Source organism: Mycotypha africana (genome assembly GCF_025528875.1).
Source record: "Mycotypha africana strain NRRL 2978 chromosome Unknown BDF20scaffold_2, whole genome shotgun sequence".
In the NCBI taxonomy this organism is placed as follows: domain Eukaryota; kingdom Fungi; phylum Mucoromycota; class Mucoromycetes; order Mucorales; family Mycotyphaceae; genus Mycotypha; species Mycotypha africana.
The window spans coordinates 3,633,478-3,647,984 of NW_026515726.1; the positions used below are offsets into that span (position 1 = coordinate 3,633,478).

Sequence of the window (14,507 nt, forward strand, 5' to 3'; positions counted from 1 at the left end):
TAGCGTCGTTTTCCATCAATCTATGTCATTAGTTATTTAATTAGCTAACTTTCTCATCAACCTGATACCCAGATGTAACTTTAACGGCACGGTAGAACAGGGGACGGAGAAGAAATCAAAAACCTTGGAAAAAATCTGATAATCACAGAGTCTCGATTGAACTTAAATTAGAGTCACCTGTTGCAATCAGATAAAGCACATAAATTCCCTTTTTATTGGACAAATACACTAAGCTTGCGGTTTCAATTCTCCCACTCGTTTTTTTAGTATAAATACAGTAGCCCTTTTTCCATCTCTTATCTAGTTTTCTTCCGTTTAACTTTAAAGAATACAACTCTTATACTAATCTCATCTATATTCCTTGCTTTCTCATCTCTTTTCAACATACCATCATGCACATTTCTCATTCTACAACTATATCTAAGGACGCCACGGTTGTTCTGAAACGTACCAAGGATACTGGTTGTAAACAACAACAAACTTCCTCTACCATTCCCATGCCAGTCACCCCTACACCTGAAGATGAAAAAAACGAGCCTATTTTTGAAATTGTTTACAACGCTCCTACAGCTCCACCTTCAGATATCATTACTCCACCTCCATCTCCCAAGTCGTCACCGAGAACCGATGGGGAGCGTTCCATCGTCTCTGAATCTTTTAAAGCCAATGATCGCATATTAACAGTAAAACGTCAGGGTCAAATGAAATTATTGAAACTCGAATATGCTGCTTTGAAAAGAGAAGGTCTTTTATTTACAGAACACACGTACAACCTCATCTTTGAAGCATATGCCAGTCTTCGTCGTGACGGTACTCCTCTAACTCCAATGCTTAACAGTAAGTATTTTATTTATACAAACGTCTATTTTTACTTCTATACAAAAATCAATAACTAATTGATTATCCGCCTCCGATCGATAGTTTATGAGGATATGCTCCGTTCTGGAATTCAACCCTGCAGTTCTACTTATACTATTCTCATCCGTACTCTGTGTAAGCGTGATGTGGAGGTGCAAAAAGTCATTGCTATGCTGAAGCGTCAGAATGCTCGTTGCAAATCTATTACTGCTTCTAACAATAACATGTCCGACTTAGAGTCTGAGGCGAATCTACAAAAGGCACTTGTCATGTTTGAAGATGCTGTTTCCGAAAACCTGGTTCAATTCTTCGAAGTTGACCTCTTTAATCAATTGTTACGAGTTCTCTCCCACTACGGTGATGTTGAGAATTCTCTCCGAGTTTATCATCAGTTGGAACTTCATGCTCAACCTACGTCTGCTACTTATGCTGCCTTGATCAATTTGTTTGGTCGTGTGGGCGATCTGGAATCTGCCTTGACCTTTTTTCAACATTACTCTTCTATCAAAGACACAGTGGGACCCCATGACGCTTCTTATGTCTATAATGCTTTGGTCGATGCTCACCTCAAATGCCATCATTTAGAAGATGCCCTCAAAATTGTTCAAAAAGATATGTTGGAAGCGGATGTCAAAATATCTACGATTCCTTATAACTCTATCATTCGTTATTATTGTCTTCAACCTAACAAGAAATTGGAAGAAGCCATGGACCTTCTACAAACGATGAAGCAATCTTACCCTCAACCTGATGCTAGCAGTTATGGCCCTGTTTTGTCTGCTTATTGTCAAATGGGTTGTTTCAAAAAGGCAACTGAAATCTATCAAGCCCTGATTCAAACTGATATTTCCAAGTCTTACGGTAACATGGCTAATTATGCTTTGCTCTGCTTGAAACAAAATGACATGGAGAAAGCCATGCAGGTAGTCGAAGATATGAAAAAGGCCGGCTTGGAACCTGACCCTGCTTTGGCTCAACATATTGTCACTCGCTTTGCTATCGACTTAAAGCAACCAGAACATGCTTTGAACGCTCTTACTGTCATCTTGGAATCCATGAAACCTCGCTCTGTGGCTAAAGGAGTGAACCAACTAAAACAGGCAGCTTTAGCCGTTTCCAACGCCTTGGCCGCTTCTGACACTGTTCATATTGACACTGCGCTGACTTTGGCTCGTTTGTTTACAAAGTATTTGACCAACGGTACTCATCAAAATCACATGCTGCCCTTACCTGTTGCCAAAGTTATAGTTGAAGCTTACAATTTTGACTCAAATCACTGTATGTTGACTGCTACCGATTATGAAATGCTGTTTGATGCCGCCATCACTCTTGCTTCTACTACTACTAGTAACAGAAAAGCCTCTATTTCATCTTTGCTGCTTGAAATTGCTTCTGAAATGTCCGTTAATGGATTCAAGATTGCTTCTCATACAGAGCACCGGGTTGTTAGTTATCTTAATCGTGTTGGGGACAAACAAACTGTTCAAAAGTGGCGTGCGCTTTCTGCAGGTTTCAAGAAAGACAACAGCGAGCCAGAAGGCTTTGCAACTCTTGTTAGCCCTGCTGCCACCACCGGTCTGGCTACTCCTCCATTGTCTCCTTCTTCACTTTCTTCTTCCTCTGATCGTGCTAAAGCCGAGGAGCTATCCCATGCTGTCATGACGAATGCCATGCAAGGTCGCTTGGAAGAAGCCGTCTTTATCCTTCGTGCGCGTTTGGTAGAGTCTCTTTTGGTCCCTTTGGTAGAACCTCTCCGGGATGCTATTGCTTTTGTTGGTAAACAAGGTAACCTTCAAACTGCTGACACCATGTACAAGCTTGCCATTTCTTGCTTCCAACAACCAAGCCCAAACAATGAACGTGCTGTCTATATTTTGACCAACAGTATCCTCATCGGCTATGCTCAACAGGGTGACATGGTCCAAGCCAAGAAATACTACGAAGCGATCAAACATATGGGTCGCTATCCTGATGGCAATGGCTATGCCAGTCTTCTCTTAGGTTGTGCCAAGTGTGCTACGGACGAAGCTACGGATGCTCTCACCATTTACGAAGAAGCAAAACGTCACGATGTAAAGCCTACAACTTTCTTCTACAATGTTGTGATCTCTAAGCTGGCAAAGGCGCGTAAGCTCGATAAAGCAATGCAATTGTTCGAGGAAATGCAACGCTTCAAGATACAGCCTAATGCTATTACCTATGGTGCAATCATTTCTGCTTGTGTCCGTGCAGGTGCTGAGTCTTTAGCTGTTCGCTTATTTGATGATATGTTAGCTGCTCCGCATTTCCGCTCCCTTTTACGTGTAGGCCCTTTCAACAACATGATTCAATTCTATGTTCGTCAAAATCCAAATCGTGAACGTGCTCTGGCCTACTTTGAACAAATGAAGCAATGTGGTGTAAAACCTTCTGCCCATACCTATAAATTATTAATGGAAGTCTATACTTTGATTGCTCCTTATGATATGAAGAAGGCACACGGCTTGCTTGAGGAAATGGAGCGAGTGGATGGTGTGCGTCCTCAAGCTACTCATTACGCAACCTTGATTTATGCATATGGTACAATTCAAATGGAAGTTGAAGCTGCTGAAAAAGTTTTTTATGAAGAGATGTCATCGAGCACTAAGAATATGAATCAGGTGGAGAAGGATGAAGTGGTGTATCAATCCATGATCGATACTTTGGTGACAAACGATCAGCTGACTCGTGCGGAAGCTCTCTATCAAGAAATGAAGGTCACTATTGGCAAGTCTACTTCACCTTATATTGAAAATGTGTTTATCCGTGGCTATGGACAGAAGGGTTTATTGGATAAAGCCAGAGCACTATTCGATAGCATGATTGATGACAAAATCCAGCAAAATGATGAAGAACGAAGAACTATCCGTGAGCCAAGTACTTACGAAGCTATGGTACGTGCCTATGTTGATAATCAGAAGATAGAGGAGGCTCAAGAAATTTATCAAATGATGATCCAACGTGAATTTCCTGAGAAAGTTACCGCTTCAGTTGGTGAGCTGCTTGCCTAATAATCTATATACCTCAGCTTTCCCCATATTCATGACTTATAATTTATTCATATTGCAATCTTTGTCCTCGTTTTGTAAATAGTTCAACTTTCCCATTCAATAAAATTTTTGTACATATTCTGATCATCTGGTAAACTGTTCGTCTGACTTTTTTAAACGAGTATATTGACTTTAAGGATATATAGTACAGAATAAGTTGGCAAATTTGCTGAATAAGGAGTAATATGAATTAAGCTTGAAAAAAATAAGTTGTTTATTTGCTGGGGCTCTTGACAGTTACACTGGTAATCTTTCTGAACCATCTCGGGATGTAGACGGATTATCATCTCGCATAGAATCTACAAAGATGAGATTTTTAATTGAATCCTTCAGCCCAATATCCACGACTAATTCATCACCATAATATAGACCATCAAAATCAGTTGAAAAATGAGCGGATGATGTTTGTGAAGTATCGTCTCTGATGGGTGCTGTTGACGATGAAGATATAGTATTATGGTAATTGTTCTCTTCCAAATTTTCGTTTATTCTGGTGTCGTTTGAGGGCGGTAGCATTAGCGTTAGATTTTCAGTGCCCAAAGCCGCTGCTAATGCTGGTGGCACCTGTAAAGTCGCAACTGCAGTACCATTTGTTAATAGCTGTGAGGAGAGGCTAGAAGTGATGAGAACACGCATGATTTGAAATAGATAAATGACACAATCCAACAACAGCAATCTTGTTATAGTGGGGGGCTTTACTAAATATATTCATTTAGAAAGAAGAAAAAGTATGTTAGTCTACAGTAAACATAGATTGTATATGATGCTTGTAATGAATAACTGTACAATTGCCAATAAAGTCAATAATGATGCCGGGTTGTCCAGGCTCGCTTGTGACATGCAGAATGATAACTACCAGCCATCCGGCTGTGACTATAAAGAATGCTGTTCGTATTGATCGTGTTAAAGCTTTAGGTGACAGTAGTTGCTTTTTTGCGAAGAAAATGTATATGACATTAGTCGAGCAGTTTCGTTTCTTGAATACAGTATTATGGCTCTCTTACTAGTTGTATAACAAATCGAAATAACAACACTAGCAAACTAGAATCCAAAAAATAATTATAGACGAACTGACAATATAGTAAATGATCTAGAGATCGTATGATTTCCCTCTTTCCATTAGAGCTCATTGAGTTGGTAGGAAAAGACAAAAAAAGGAAAGCGTCTCCAAATTTATGCGGGTTTTACTGCACTTTGTCACATTTTGTTTGAACTCGACTACTTACACCACTCTCAAGAGCTGCCTACAACTCCTCGGTTAGGGCACCTATTGCTCGACTGGTTACCCTCTTCCCCTCCCACAATCCTTTAGTACATAATCCTTTTTACCCTTGAGCCTAAGGGGTTTTTAGATTCTTTTCAGCCTTTGGAGCTGCCCCGGGCAATTTAGATAAGTTTAATATCTCGTGTCCATTGGGCTTTCAAAAAAAAATAAAATAATATTATGTATTAAAAGTCTATGTTTAAACGTATTGCGTCTCGCCTAAATGGTTGGCGCACCGATATTATACCGAGTCTTTTCTTTTACAAAGGAAAAAAAAAGGAAAGAAAAGAGAAAAACTTGACAGGATAAAGGTTCGTATAACGGCCAATATTGACGTAAAAAAAAGCAGTAGATAGCAGAGTTCAATCTAATTGACGAGTTTATTTAAACAGATACATTGTCTAGCGTTAGACCACATATTTCAAATGGTTCTTTTTGATCTCTCAGGAAGGTGACTTTAAGAGCCTTAAAATATTTGATATTGGGGCAGTTTAAATTGAATGTTACGCGTTGTACGTTATTCAAAGCTGCTCCTGTTTCTGAATTGATATTTAGTAAGTTGGCATCTGGATTTGCATTACTAGTGGCTTTCAGGCTATTGTTGTTGTCTATCATTGTCAATTTACATTGAATCCAGGTGTCATCATTTTGTAATACCGATATTGAAAACTGTTTTTCAGGATGATATTTCTGCTTTAAAAGATCATTCGTGGTATATAGTGTTACTTTATCAGAACGAGTGCTGCCAACAAACATAAGACCAAAATAATCATGCTTTTTAGGAGCTAATCAGCACGTACAATATAGATACAGTTGTCAGTATAAAGCCTCGCGTAAGATTATAACAAACAGCAATGGAAAATACTCACTTCGAATAGTATGCCAACAAGTATTGGGATCATTGTCCACAGCCTGGTGATAGGAAAACTCGTCCCATTCGATAGAGTTGGGTATTGTCGATAATTTTGCATAGGCCTTCTCCCATGCTAAGATAGACGTGATATTGCGGTAATCGAAATCAATATCTGTAGGTTTTACGAAAGGATCTAAATTGGTCATAAAGAGACACCGATCATTAGCACAAGAAGAGCGTACATCACGATAAACCAATGGTGGGACTTCTTCTCGTCGATCAAAATAATCCTGAGGGGCTTCTGACTGATGTGCCGTTAAACTCCTTGATAAGTGGCGGACAGCATCATACTGCAGCGTTAGCAAAAATGAGGGTAATAAAAATGAGTTTTTACTCTTATGAAAACATAAGAATTCGCCAACATAAAAATGCACTTACGGTATAGTGATCTAAAGTACTCAAATAAGCGATATCTCCATCTGTAGCTTTAGTTCCGCCCTTTGCCATATAAGGCGGATTGCTCAATAACCATGGATACTGATTCGTCCAAATTGAAAAATAGTGATCTGCCTGCCTTAGTTTCTCTTTGTCGAAACCTGATTTTCCTAATTGTGTCAAAAAATTTTGTACTTTCCAACGAGGGACAAACGCACCATAACGAAAATCAGCATAACCAGTATGCAAACGTATATCTGCTTTGGAAAACCGCCATGCCATTTCATTTTCAAAATGTGAGGGCTTAGCGTTGGCATGAATCAGCGAAGGAAACCGCAAGAAATTAGTGTATAAACTATCCATGAAAGGATTAATATAGTTGTCATCCTGAAAATAACAATAAAGTCGAGATGCTGTTGCACAAATGGTGAAGCGAGCCAGGCTTTTGAGGTCTTCTTCATTATTAGACGTAGATTCAATGAAGTTGATGTTTATGGTAGATTTAACAGTAGGACTTAATCTAAGACTCTATTTGAATGACAAACGAGAGTTTTAACTATATTGCAGTGCTTGACAGCGAGGCTTTTTTGTATTATACCTTTAACGTTAGCGGCCTATTTTTTACTTGATTGAAGATAGAAATATCGCTGATAAAAGGATACTTCAATAGATGATTAACTGTATGTATTATACTTTTATCATCGTCGGTTACTCTTAGTATGACCGCTGAGACAGGGTTTAGTTCGTTTTGTTCTAACGCCTCTGTAGTAAACTGGGATTTTGAGAAAGCACTTTTGCCAATCTTGTCTGAGAGAGTTGGTGCCCAAGCTAAAGGATTAATATTCAAGTAATCGTTGACAGCACTACCTGATACTGTTGTAGATAAGGATAGAGTAGTGCCATTCTCATTCTCCCTCTTTGTGAAAGAAGTAGACTTGATAAACGAATAACATAGAATGATGGTCACTACGACTAAAGCGCAGAATTTTCTCGACGTCGACGATAATATGGGTGATGTTCGATTCTCAAAGGTATTTGATGAAGGTAAAGGTGGTATGCTATCGTTTGTCTTTTCTTTATTAATTAAAAGATTAGAAATGCTATTTCGATGATGAGGTTGATGATGTAGAGGTAACGTCGTTGTTGTTGGCATCGGGTCGAAAAAAATGAGGGGTAAAGAGAAAACTGGAACAAAAAGATTTCTGGATTCTAAAAATTTGTTATCAATACAGTTTTTTAGCTTTGGGTTTAGACGAAGCCGCAATATAACTAGACGAAAAAAGTAAATTTTTGAGACCATCAAGTTATAATTTCAAGATCGAGCTACACAAAAATTGAGACGCTTACCTGTAAAAATCAAACCAGCTTCGTGCTGGCGATTAGAGGATGGTGTTAAGTGGTTGTTGTGGGTGATTTTGGTGTTCTAGAAAACTCCGCAGGTCTTCCTGTTGACTTCCAGATCGAAACGCTAATTGTCAACATGTTTTTAGCAGCGTTGACGTCCCGGTTCCAAAGTATCGAACAGGTTTTGCAGGCAAGGATACTTTGGCCGGGAACTGTCTTCAATGCTTCAAGATTGTTCGAACGACAATTATTGCATATTCGAGAAGTTAGGTATTCATCAATGGTTATCGTCAGTAAATCGCCAGCAGCCTCTCTGAGTTTCAAGGCACGCCAAAGGACTCCCACGACACCAGTTTTATGGCCTTTGATGGGCACTGCACTCTTCCCGAACATGCCATCACCAACTACAATTAAAGGGATTTTTTTAGTGTCGCCTACACTAAAGGGTTCAGGCTTCCACTTGTTCTTCAGGGAGTTGCTGTAGAAAGCATGAGTTCTATCAATATTTCTGCGAATAGTGGATGAATTGCTTATCATTTAAAAACCTTACCTATCTTTCTTAGCGAGAACATCGCTTACTTCTCTCGCATCTGCTTCTTCCTTCTCTTCTGGAACCTTTTGCTTCTTCTTCTTCTTCTTTTTACGTTTACAAAAGGCCATTCTGTCGGTATTCTTCTTTGGCCACTTATTTCGATCTTTCTTCTTCTTCAACCTCAATTGCTTATTGTACTTTGTGGTTCCATTAATAAGCATATTGACCCTGTTGCCGGCAGCACGCTCCTGACCGTGGTATAGACAAAATATGTCTTCAGCAGCTCTTTCGCCGTAAAAAGAGAACAAGGCTTCGAAGTGCTGCAATATATATTGTACATGATGGTCATGTTGTTTGATGATAGAAGTTTTTGGCGGTTGGTATGCCACTTTCGATCATTTTAATTGTGCCTGCTTTCTTCTTTTCCAGCTTTGCAGCGTGTCTGATACTTCCGGTCATATGATAATATTCCTTGGTAGAGCAGCTGCGTACTTGATGTTTGTTATGATCTAGTCCGATTGCCGCTGTGAAGACAGATCTTCGCCCTGGATCACGGAAGGACTCATCTTTGACTTTATTCTTATGGGCTTCTGCCACGGATTTGATTTTTTGCAAGATTTTGGCTTTGTACATGGTGAGTAGTAGCTATCAGGATGAGGAAAGAAAGTATGAAAGAAGAAAAAGATGGAAATCAAAGGAAAGATGTCAAACTTATTTTCTGTAAATGCTTTGAGTTTGACAACATCTATTTTCTATTACGATTGACAACAACGACCGTTATCTACGTGGCGGAAGAACGTGTCTGGGATTAGTTTAACGCGTAGATCAATTCATATGATCCATAAATAAAGTCTCGTAAACCACAACCCTATATCTATTGCTGATAAGACCTGTGTCACCATAAAATACTCAGTACGTCTCGTAGTACTTTAACGTAATGCCACTATTTATTGAAAAATGTCCACTGACCTTCAAAGTAATGTCTACAATTATTTATTCAATAAATCGTCCAAGAATATTATACCATTTCATCCTAAAATAATTTAAAATTATCAAAATTGAATATGTATATTGTCCAATAAAATTTGTATTTAGTGTAAAGTTGAAGCTAAAACACTGTAATTTAAGGTTGAAACATCGCTTTCGCTTTCTTTTTGAGTTATCGCGTATAAATGTCCCCTTCAATGGTCCATAGTTCACTGAGATATTTCGGTTGTAGATAATCCAGGAAATGCTGTCTCCATTCTTTTATGAAGGCTTCGAGATCAGGCCAAATTTCTTGGTTTTTGTCATTGTACTCGGTTCTTTCGGTCAATATCTGTATGGCTTTTTTCCCGTGTTCGACGAAATCCGGCCCTTTATAATGATCTACTAACTCGCTACAACTCTGCAATATGTTTTTCCAAGCTTCTTCTTTTGTGTTTCCGTCACTTTTTTCAGACTCGCTTATCTTTTCTTTCTGCCAAAAATTCAATATAGTTTCAGTAAGTTCCTTCTGCCTATGCAGTGGTATTTTGTCAGATGATCTAATCAAGGCATTAGCAGCCTTTTTGGCCCTTCTATGTTCTGGAAGATAAATCCACCCTTCTCCCTCCAACGGTATGCCGAATCGTTTGACGCAGTCTTTTTTCAATTGAATAGCTTTTTGCTCGTATGCGTCATGACAATGCTTGCATAACAATAATAAATCCCGGCTCTAATGATTGAGCATCAAGATTACTTGTTAGAAGCCGTATGCCAAAGAGTAATAGTATCCATACGTACAGATTTTGACTTGATAACAAGTGGCATCCATTGTCTGTACATTTCTGGTACTGATTCAAACGGTTATTAAAGTGCTTGCCTACACTGATTATCACTCCTCCATATACTCTCTTACCAACATGGTGTAAGGTTAGTTGCTGATCTCCACCACAACCAACACATATATTTTTACGATCCTCTATCATATAGTCGCCTTCACGATGTCCATTGCCCTTAGCATCGAATAACAATTGAATCGCTCTTCCACCATTCTTATTTTCTAACAACTTGGCAAGATCTCGCTTCAAATACCATTGCGCTTTCTTTCTATCATAAGTGTGAAGAAACATGGTATGTAAGCTTCCCAACAATAACACTGAGACCGTTGCTGTGCCAAGAGAATACACTGGAATTCATGATGCCCACAGCCATAGATTGCGAAATCTTTACTCGTTGCAACGAAACATTAGCTTGTTATGTTTAGAAAAGACTTTCCAGTTTTCATAAAAATTATTTGATTTTCTTATTGGCATCTTCACTTGTTTGTTTTCGCTCGGCATTCTGATAGCTTTTTCGTTGTTCGGTATGTGCAAAACTCCCAACAGCCACTCTTAACAACTGAATTCTAAAGGTACACAAGATTTGAAATTAAAAAAAAAACCAACAAAAAAAACAAAATCCTCGTCACCTATCCCTTTTTTTCCAGAATTTTTTGCTTATTTTGCAGAAAGTTAAAAGGATTTGCACAACAGGTTTTACTGCTACAAAAAAAAACTCATGTCTTTTAGTATGAAGGATAAATTCCGAAAGTGCATTAACTACTACATCCATTGATGACAGAGACTTCGTTTGAAAATAAAAAGAGACATGAATAAGAATAAGCGCAAAATACAAACACAGATTATAGTGCTTTCAGAAGGGTTTGATTCTCAAAAATTACTAAGTTGTTCGTTGTCTGTCAAGAAGAAAGAGCTATAGTGTTGATTGTTAACCCGCTAGTTTCATTTGAAGATAATAGCGGTAAAATAACACGCCTTGCTTGCATAGTAGAACAAAGGAAGGAAATACATGATAAAAGCGGAAGCCTAGCAGAAACTTTTTTGAAGATATATACAGATTGCAGTAATCTACTGCCGGTTTTAATGGTTATTATGTTTACTTTCAGTATATGGATAGCAATTATTATTTCCCTAATTCCAATTTCTCAGCACTGAGTTTCAGAATGTCTTCTGTTTTTTTACCCATGTTTGCCATGTCTTTTGCCACTGTTTGCCAGCATTCACCGTGGTGTGGCTCTGCTGCCACACACCGTTTCAAACATAAATCTTGCTGCTCTTTATTTCCATGTTGTAGTTCGAATTTGTACCACCATGCAAATGAATCGCCTTGATCTGGATCAATTTGAACAGCTTTTTGGAACCAATTTCTGGCTTTTTCAATCTTACGATCAATCCAAAAAAGCCTAGCGACTGCTGTTACTACAATAGGATCGTGCTCACATTTCTTTAGTGCATCCACGCTGCGTGCCTTTCTTTGAGGTCGTGCTTCCAAAAAGATAACTTCGGTCCAGATAGCACCTGAAGTAGGGCATTCTTGTAAGGCTTTTGCTGCAATAGATTTAGCTACGTTCATCTTATTATTACGCTTTTCAATCCTGATAGCTTGCACCCAGAGTTCAGGTGTCTTAGGATTAATAAACCTTGCTTTTTCCAAAGTAGCACGCGCTTTTGTGATCATATTCAGTTTTTCTTCTGCGAGGGCAAGTAAGATCCATAATGTCACACTCTTTGGACAGCTTTTAACAGCTTTGTTATAAGTTTCGCGTGCTTTGACCAGATCACCAGCTGATTCAACTTCTATTTGACCCTTGATCATCCATAATTTATCAAAGGTAGGGTATTTGTCAATGGCTTCATCCAATAGAGTTCGGCATTGATCGTAATTCTTCATCTGTCTCTCTAACATAGCTGATTTCATCCACACACGCTCTGTGCCTGATTCTTTTCTTGCCAGCTCCAATAATTTACGAGCGCGGTCATATTCATGATTTTCGCTTTCCACTTTGACTGCTGCAAGCCAAATTTGTTCACTGTTGGGATTGGCTCGAAACGCTTCTTCTAGAATAGCACGGGCACTTTCCACATCACCAGCCAACCATTTCTCTTTGGCGCCCATGAGCCATAAAACTTCAGCTTGGGGACAATATTTAACAGCTCGTTGTAGTAATTCTTCCAATGATTGAGCAGTACCATGGCTCTTTTCCAAAAAAGCAGCTTGTTGCCAAATCGAAGGTTTACCAGGGAACACTTTCAAAGCATGAGCATAAATCGCACGCGCTGTTTGAATTGAACCACGAGCCACACAACTTTCTGCATCCTCCATCCAAGTCGACTTACGATCTTCTTCTTCTACACCGCTGCCGATAGTGGCTCGTACAATAGCTTGACACGTTGAAATAGATCCATTTTTCTCACACTTCTCGGCTTCATCCAGCCATTGTTCACGATCCAGCACCACGCCTGCTTGAGCTAGCACTTTGACGCCTTGTGTGATAATACGATCCACCATTTCAATTTTACCATGCTCTTCTTGTAATCGAGCAGCAGCAATCCAAATTTCATGACTGGTGGGTATAGTAGTACGCGCTTTATTGAGAACCTTCTGAGCATTTTCATAGGTTTCCAGACGTGCTAAAGCCAACCATAGATCAACGCTAAGGGGGACTAATTCAACAGCACGTGATAACAGAACTTTAGCATCTTCGGGATTTTCTTCCATATTAACAGCAGCGCGCCATAATTTAACTGAATTAGGTATAAATTCAAGTGCTCTACGTAATACCCTTTTCTTCGCCTTGGTTTCAGTTTCCAGGGATACTGCTTTCAACCAAATTTTGACTGACTGGGGAAGATGACGTACGGCATCACCTAAAATAACCTTGGCATTGTCGACAGTATTCAAACGTGCTGATTCTAACCACACATCCTCATTTTTGGGACATTGCTCGCAACCTTTAGCAATAATATTTCTAGCGTGAACGGGCCGACCTGCTACTTCCTCTAAACGAGCAGCTGCAATCCAACCAGGTGCATGTTTAGGATTGGTGGTAATAACCGAATTCAATAACAGACGCGCCTTTTTGATATCACCAATTTCTGCATCACTTTTGATGACAACACTATTTAAATCGGTTAAGTATCCCTTTGGATCAACAGTGGTCTTTCCTGACGCTGAATCATGCGAAACTTGATCCAATTTTAAACCTAACACTTTATCTCTTGCTTGACCAATTTCTCGAAAGTTTGTCATCAAACCATCCTCTCCTACACTACTACTAGCCCCTGCGACAGTAGAAGCGATGCCACCTAATTTATCATCTAGTGTCGTATTCGAATAGCCTAACTTTTCCTTTGCTGCTGCAATCATCGTATCCGGTAAAGGTGTAAACCGTTCAGGTACCTTACTAGCTTTTTTTCTATTTTTACCCACTAGATCAGCTACTTCAGGAATGGCAGCCCATTCTGATTCGTCGATTGTGGTGAGTTGTCTTTTGAGATCGGCAAATTGTTCTGAAATCTTTGGTCGCTCTTTACGGAAGCGAGCTATTTCCTCCCTTTCTCGAGCCTCTCGACGTGCTTTTCGTCTTTCATCCATTTTAGCATCGATCATATCCCATACTCGATCAGCTTCTTCGTCGTCTTCTTCATATGGTGCAGTGGAAAACAGACCGACTTCATTGTCGGGATCTTGATATTGTTCATCGTCCTCTTCTCCTTCTCTTCCCATAGCTTTGGCTGGATCTACGCCACCACTAAATGCATAAGTTTTAGAGTCAAAGAGATAGAACAATTGGGAGCCATTAGTATATAAACTTTGCATATTAAAATTTTAAAAGTGATTTGTGTATATACTCTACGCATCAGTAGATTCCCTTGCTGGGCCAATATCCGAACGAGTGGTAAAACCAGTTGCACCACGTCCCAAACCAGCAACATAGTTGGGTGGTGCAGGTTTACCTATAAAATCTTTGACCGCAGTAAACATTTTGTTAAGGCTGTTGTCAATCGTATAGCGAAAGAAAGAGTTTGGATATACACAGTGCTAGCAATTGGCAAGAGCAACTCTGTTCAATTCGATGTTCGAAGTCCGCTTCATTTTTTCATCAACACTGAATTTGACAGTAAATGGTGGTTTGCATTCCCTCTTTGAGAGCATTGATAACATTATAGAAAAACCACATATACCCAATTAAATACTTTAATAAGCAGGAGAATTTTGAAATATCAGAAATATAGTCTATTTATAAAATGAATAAGGCTGCTTTTGACCCATCAAAAAAGTAAGGACTTCTTTATCACATTGTGAGAAGAGGGTACTAAATATATAGAGAATAGTTATGCTCCACTTAAA

The 14,507-nt window shown here is 39.2% G+C and overlaps 7 protein-coding genes across 7 annotated transcripts; 1 reads left to right on the plus strand and 6 right to left on the minus strand.

Annotated features, from left to right (window-relative positions):
* Positions 1 to 497: 497 nt before the first annotated feature.
* BDF20DRAFT_814908 (uncharacterized protein) lies at positions 498 to 3,887 on the plus strand (the record flags this gene model as incomplete). The annotated part of the gene is made up of 3 exons (XM_053077031.1): positions 498 to 837; positions 922 to 2,411; positions 2,502 to 3,887. The coding sequence occupies 3 exons, from the start codon at positions 498 to 500 to the stop codon at positions 3,885 to 3,887; spliced, it is 3,216 nt and encodes a 1,071-aa protein (XP_052939989.1).
* Positions 3,888 to 4,163: 276 nt separating this feature from the next.
* On the minus strand, positions 4,164 to 5,056 carry BDF20DRAFT_814754 (uncharacterized protein; the record flags this gene model as incomplete). The annotated part of the gene is made up of 3 exons (XM_053077013.1): positions 4,164 to 4,624; positions 4,713 to 4,854; positions 4,961 to 5,056. The coding sequence occupies 3 exons, from the start codon at positions 5,054 to 5,056 to the stop codon at positions 4,164 to 4,166; spliced, it is 699 nt and encodes a 232-aa protein (XP_052939990.1).
* Positions 5,057 to 5,574: 518 nt separating this feature from the next.
* BDF20DRAFT_905106 (uncharacterized protein) lies at positions 5,575 to 6,841 on the minus strand (the record flags this gene model as incomplete). Its single annotated transcript, XM_053083117.1, has 4 exons — positions 5,575 to 5,729; positions 5,772 to 5,975; positions 6,060 to 6,393; positions 6,482 to 6,841. The coding sequence occupies 4 exons, from the start codon at positions 6,839 to 6,841 to the stop codon at positions 5,575 to 5,577; spliced, it is 1,053 nt and encodes a 350-aa protein (XP_052939991.1).
* A 144-nt stretch (positions 6,842 to 6,985) lies between these two features.
* Positions 6,986 to 7,862, minus strand: BDF20DRAFT_856838 (uncharacterized protein). The gene is made up of 2 exons (XM_053080314.1): positions 7,826 to 7,862; positions 6,986 to 7,747 (listed from the first exon to the last, which is right to left on the minus strand). The coding sequence occupies exon 2, from the start codon at positions 7,629 to 7,631 to the stop codon at positions 7,071 to 7,073; it is 561 nt and encodes a 186-aa protein (XP_052939992.1). The 5' UTR covers positions 7,632 to 7,747; positions 7,826 to 7,862; the 3' UTR covers positions 6,986 to 7,070.
* Positions 7,863 to 8,289: 427 nt separating this feature from the next.
* BDF20DRAFT_856843 (uncharacterized protein) lies at positions 8,290 to 8,740 on the minus strand (the record flags this gene model as incomplete). The annotated part of the gene is made up of 2 exons (XM_053080315.1): positions 8,290 to 8,330; positions 8,467 to 8,740. Coding segments are annotated over 2 exons (315 nt in total), but the record flags the coding sequence as incomplete, so codon positions are not given.
* A 650-nt stretch (positions 8,741 to 9,390) lies between these two features.
* On the minus strand, positions 9,391 to 10,744 carry BDF20DRAFT_856852 (uncharacterized protein). The gene is made up of 3 exons (XM_053080316.1): positions 10,234 to 10,744; positions 10,119 to 10,168; positions 9,391 to 10,050 (listed from the first exon to the last, which is right to left on the minus strand). Exons 1-3 carry the CDS (start codon positions 10,445 to 10,447, stop codon positions 9,514 to 9,516), a joined length of 801 nt encoding a protein of 266 aa, XP_052939994.1. The 5' UTR covers positions 10,448 to 10,744; the 3' UTR covers positions 9,391 to 9,513.
* A 460-nt stretch (positions 10,745 to 11,204) lies between these two features.
* Positions 11,205 to 14,188, minus strand: BDF20DRAFT_953760 (PRP1 splicing factor, N-terminal-domain-containing protein). Its single transcript, XM_053084897.1, has 2 exons — positions 14,014 to 14,188; positions 11,205 to 13,908 (listed from the first exon to the last, which is right to left on the minus strand). Exons 1-2 carry the CDS (start codon positions 14,139 to 14,141, stop codon positions 11,280 to 11,282), a joined length of 2,757 nt encoding a protein of 918 aa, XP_052939995.1. The 5' UTR covers positions 14,142 to 14,188; the 3' UTR covers positions 11,205 to 11,279.
* Positions 14,189 to 14,507: the final 319 nt, after the last annotated feature.